This window comes from Triticum dicoccoides, chromosome 3A (genome assembly GCF_002162155.2).
Source record: "Triticum dicoccoides isolate Atlit2015 ecotype Zavitan chromosome 3A, WEW_v2.0, whole genome shotgun sequence".
Classification (NCBI taxonomy): Eukaryota; Viridiplantae; Streptophyta; class Magnoliopsida; order Poales; family Poaceae; genus Triticum; species Triticum dicoccoides.
Window position 1 is genome coordinate 25967682 of NC_041384.1, and position 4498 is coordinate 25972179.

The window sequence follows — 4498 nt, forward strand, 5'->3', positions numbered from 1 at the left end:
CCTCCGCCACTTGCCCCACCTAGTAAAGAGAAGAGGAGAGAAAGTCTTAAACCACCACCCTTAGCCGCCAGGGGGGAATCTGTTTAAATGAAAGTTTTGTTCTTTGTAAAATAGAACTGTTGGAAGGGAGGAACGCACCAAAAACTTATAATAAAACCCCGAAGCACCCTTGCACGGCCGCGTAGCCGCCGGTGAGAATCTTCCGTATAAATGGTCGGTATCTCCTCTAATTATTTGGAATAAAACTAAAACTTTTGGTAGGTAGCAATGCACCACAAACTTATACTCTCTCCATAAACTAATATAAGAGTATTTAGATTACTACTTTAGTGATCTAAACGTTCTTATATTAGTTTACAGAGGGAGTACAAAATAGAGCTGTTGGAAGCTGGGAATACGCCAAGGACTTTGTATAGCGCAAAGCGCCCGTGCGTGGCCGCGTAGCCGCCGCGGAGAAATTTCGTTTTGGTGATTGGTATCTGGAGTAACTTTAGTTGGTGCAGTATAAAAATAGAACTTTTGGTTGGTAGGAATGCGCCACAAACTTATAAAACCCCACCCGTAGCACATCACTCCAGCCAAACCACCGCCCGCGTACATCAAATCAGACCATCGCACGCCCGGAGAATCTGCTCCTCCCGAGAAAGAGACACGGGATCAGCGGCGGGCGCAACAATGGAGGCGAACGGCGTCAGCGGCGGCGCGGCCGGGGCTCGCCGGCCACCGCACGTGGCGATGCTGGTGACGCCCGGGATGGGCCACCTCATCCCGCTCGCCGAGCTGGCCAAGCGCCTCGCCGCGCGGCACGGCGTCGAGGCCACGCTCATCACCTTCGCCTCCACGGCCTCCGCCACGCAGCGGGCCTTCCTCGCCTCCCTCCCGCCGGCCATCTCCTCCCTCTCCCTCCCGCCCGTCGACCTCTCCGACCTGCCGCCCGACGCCTCCATCGAGATGCTCATGTCCGAGGAGTGCGTGCGGCTGGTGCCGGCGCTGACCGAGGTACTCTCGCGGCTCATGGAGACCACGCGCCTGGTGGCCTACTTCGCCGACCTCTTCGGGGCCGACTCGTTCGACGCCGCCGTGGCCGCCGGCGTGCCGAGGAGGTGCCTCTTCTTCCCCGGGAACCTCCAGGGGCTCACCCTCATCCTCCACCTCCCGGAGCTCGACGTCTCCATGCCCGGCGAGTTCCGCGACCTCGCCGAGCCCGTCCGGCTCCCCGGCTGCGTGCCCATCCCGGGGGCGGACATCCTCTCGCCGCTGCAGGACAAGTCCAGCCCGAGCTACAGGTGGATGGTGCACCACGGCAGGCGCTACCGCGAGGCCCACGCCATCCTGGTCAACTCCTTCGACGTCCTCGAGCCGGACGCCGCCACGGTGCTCGGCCGCCCGGAGCCCGGCCGCCCTCCCGTGTACAGCATCGGTCCGATCATACGCACCGACGCCGCGCCCGTCGCCAGCGACGCGCCGCGCGCCGCGTGCCTGGACTGGCTCGACCGGCAGCCGCCGAAATCCGTCGTCTTCGTCTCGTTCGGCTCCGGGGGCTCGCTGCCGACGGAGCAGATGCACGAGCTGGCGCTGGGGCTGGAGCTCAGCGGGCAGCGGTTCCTGTGGGTGGTGCGGAGCCCGAGCGACGAGGGGGCCGTCAACGCCAACTACTACGACGCGGAGAGCAAGAAGGACCCGCTGGCGTACCTCCCGGCGGGGTTCGTGGAGCGGACCGAGGGCGTGGGCCTGCTGGTGCCGTCGTGGGCGCCGCAGACGGAGGTGCTGGCTCACGAGGCCACGGGGTGCTTCCTGGTGCACTGCGGGTGGAACTCGGTCCTGGAGAGCCTGGTGCACGGCGTGCCCATGGTCGCGTGGCCGCTCTTCGCCGAGCAGCGGCAGAACGCCGTGATGCTCTCGGAGGGCGTCGGGGCCGCCGTGCGCGTGCCGGCGACCAAGAGGAAGGAGGAGATCGCCGCGGCGGTGAGGGAGGTGATGGCTGGCCCAGGCAAAGGCGCCGAGGTGAGAGCTAAGGTGGCGACGCTGCAGAAGGCCGCCATTGAAGGCCTCCTCGAGGGAGGCGCCGCCACGGCCGCGCTGGACGAGGTGGCGAGCAGGTGGACTGGCGCCGAGCATGCGTGAGTAGGCGTCGGCAAACCTTGCCTTGCCCCCTCCAATTCTGTTGTATGCTTTGTTAAGTAAAATTCTCATGATGCACTGGTTGTTTGTAAGTTGCTTTCGAAATGTATTGCGGTAGTCGATTTTTCCGGCACTGGATTCCCCTCGCAAATGCCATGACCGGCAGCACCGCCCGTCTCCGTCTGGATGCCATGCGATGCCAGAGCCGATGCCCAGTGCATGTCTCTTGTAATGGTCCGAACGCCTATGCTTCTCCGTCCCCTCTTTCCGGCGCACTCGAACCTGTCAACCCGCGACTCCCCCTTCGCCGCAACGCCGCTGCCGTGTCGTCCCCCGGTTCCAGGGTGCTCATGGCTTGGCGTCGTGGCGATGCCCTTGTCCATCTCAGGATGCGTATATTGATCGACACCGGTTGCAAATTTAGGCAAAACTTGTCGTTAGCAAAAACGAATGCTTATGCATGTATTCTCATTGTCATTCCATTTTGAGAAGGGTTGTTTGAGCGCAATACCTTGCAAAGAGGAAGCGCAAAAAACACGTGCTCATCTTTTCTTCAAATGTCTCAACACGATTACGCTTTGGAGGGCCATCATCGAGAAGCTTGGCTTGAATCACATGGATACCTCCACATGGCACCTTGATGAAACCGTCGACGCACGGTGGGGCAAGAGAACCGGCAACAACAATCCTAATTGGCATGCCATGGCCTCCCACATCATGCTTGTCTCTTGGATCATTTGGAATGAAAGAAATGATAGAGTGTTTCACGCAAAAGCATGCCGCGCGCCGTCTACTCTCCTTACCATCATCTTGAAGGAGGGCAAGCTTTGGGTTACCGCGGGTGCTAAGAAACTTGTTATCGGGTGAGTAGTTGTCATGTCGCTTTTGTGGGTGTTTTGTAATACTCTAAACTCTAGTCTCTCCTTTAGTGGATGAGCCAAATCTTTTGCCTTCGTTTCGATTTTTTTTTTATGTTTTTCTTAGAAACACCAGTTGTATATTTGTTTGGAATAAGAAGAGAGAGCAATAAAGAACACCAACAATCCACGCAGAACCTCTAAAGGTGAAAAGATAGAGCATCGATGTAGCTAACTGATTGGGGTCCCATGGGGGGCTAGTTTATATCTCGCTTGCTGCGAGACACAAGATCGTGTCGCTTACAGTGAGCTGGTAGTGAGTCGGCTTGTCAACCATGTGTTTCGTCAAGCTGATGTCATGCAGCATTTTTTCTTCCTCTTTGTTATGTTCTGAAAATAACCAAGTACACATATTATAAAAAAATAATTTAGTTAGGATGTGACATTTTGAAAATGTTCACGTGTTTCAAAAAGTTTACATGACAGTTTAAAAAGTGTTATACAATGTAAATGAATGTCCGTGTGATTAAAACATACGTAGGTTGCATTTTAAAAAGTGTTTACGTGTTTAAAAAATATGTTTGTGACATTTAAACGAATGTTTATAAATATAAAAAAATGTTTGCATACTTTCAAAAACATTGCGTACATTAAAAAAATCTTTCAACGTGTACTTGAAAAATGTTATCATGTACAGATTTTATTTCAAAACATGTATTTGAAATAAGTTTGTATTTACAAAAAGTTAAACAGACATAAAAATATTTTAGATGTATACGAAAAATGTACAATATGTATGAAAAAGTAAATGTCAAAACATAAATTAGGAAATGTCACAGACATCACAAGTCTGAGCCCAAAAAACACACACGCACACATAGCTAGGCTAGGCTAGCCATAAATAAAAAAAGTAAATAGCTATGTTGTACACTTTACTACTAGTGAGTAAATCATTCATTCATGTGAATGCCATTCATCCTTGACACACATATGTAAAGAAGAAGAGGCATTCATCTTTTATATATAAAGTAAATAGCTGTGGTAAATAGCACCACTTTGATGAAACAGATCAGAGCTTATTTGATGTGGCATGAACATAAATAGAACCCAGGAAGTTGCTACTAGCATGGCTTGTAGATAGAAAAAAATGAACCATACAACTAGGTGTGGTATCGGCCGACGCAGACAATCATCAATCTCTAGCTCATCACAACAAACCACGAGATGTAGGCAGAGCAGAACAACAACAAAATTGGGGAAAAAACTCAGTCAATAGTGGTCGACCTTTAGTAGTCATGGTCGTGGTGGACCATACACTGGTTAGTCGATCGCTGAATACTCATTGGCCGGTGATGATTACCCATGGATCGGTCATCCCAGCCGTCCGCCTGTGTGTACATCCATCTAATAGGTTTATGTAACTATTAGATACGATATTTCTCAGTTCCTTATGTTATTCTTTGAGTGTTATAATTTGTGTGAGAGTATGAGATTGTAGAAACAATCAAAGTTACAACATG

The 4498-nt window shown here is 51.8% G+C and overlaps 1 protein-coding gene across 1 annotated transcript; it reads left to right on the plus strand.

Moving 5' to 3' along the window:
• Positions 1–585: 585 nt before the first annotated feature.
• LOC119266824 (hydroquinone glucosyltransferase-like) lies at positions 586–2249 on the plus strand. The gene has a single exon (XM_037548106.1). The coding sequence runs from the start codon at positions 676–678 to the stop codon at positions 2122–2124; it is 1449 nt and encodes a 482-aa protein (XP_037404003.1). The 5' UTR covers positions 586–675; the 3' UTR covers positions 2125–2249.
• The last annotated feature ends 2249 nt before the right edge of the window (positions 2250–4498 follow it).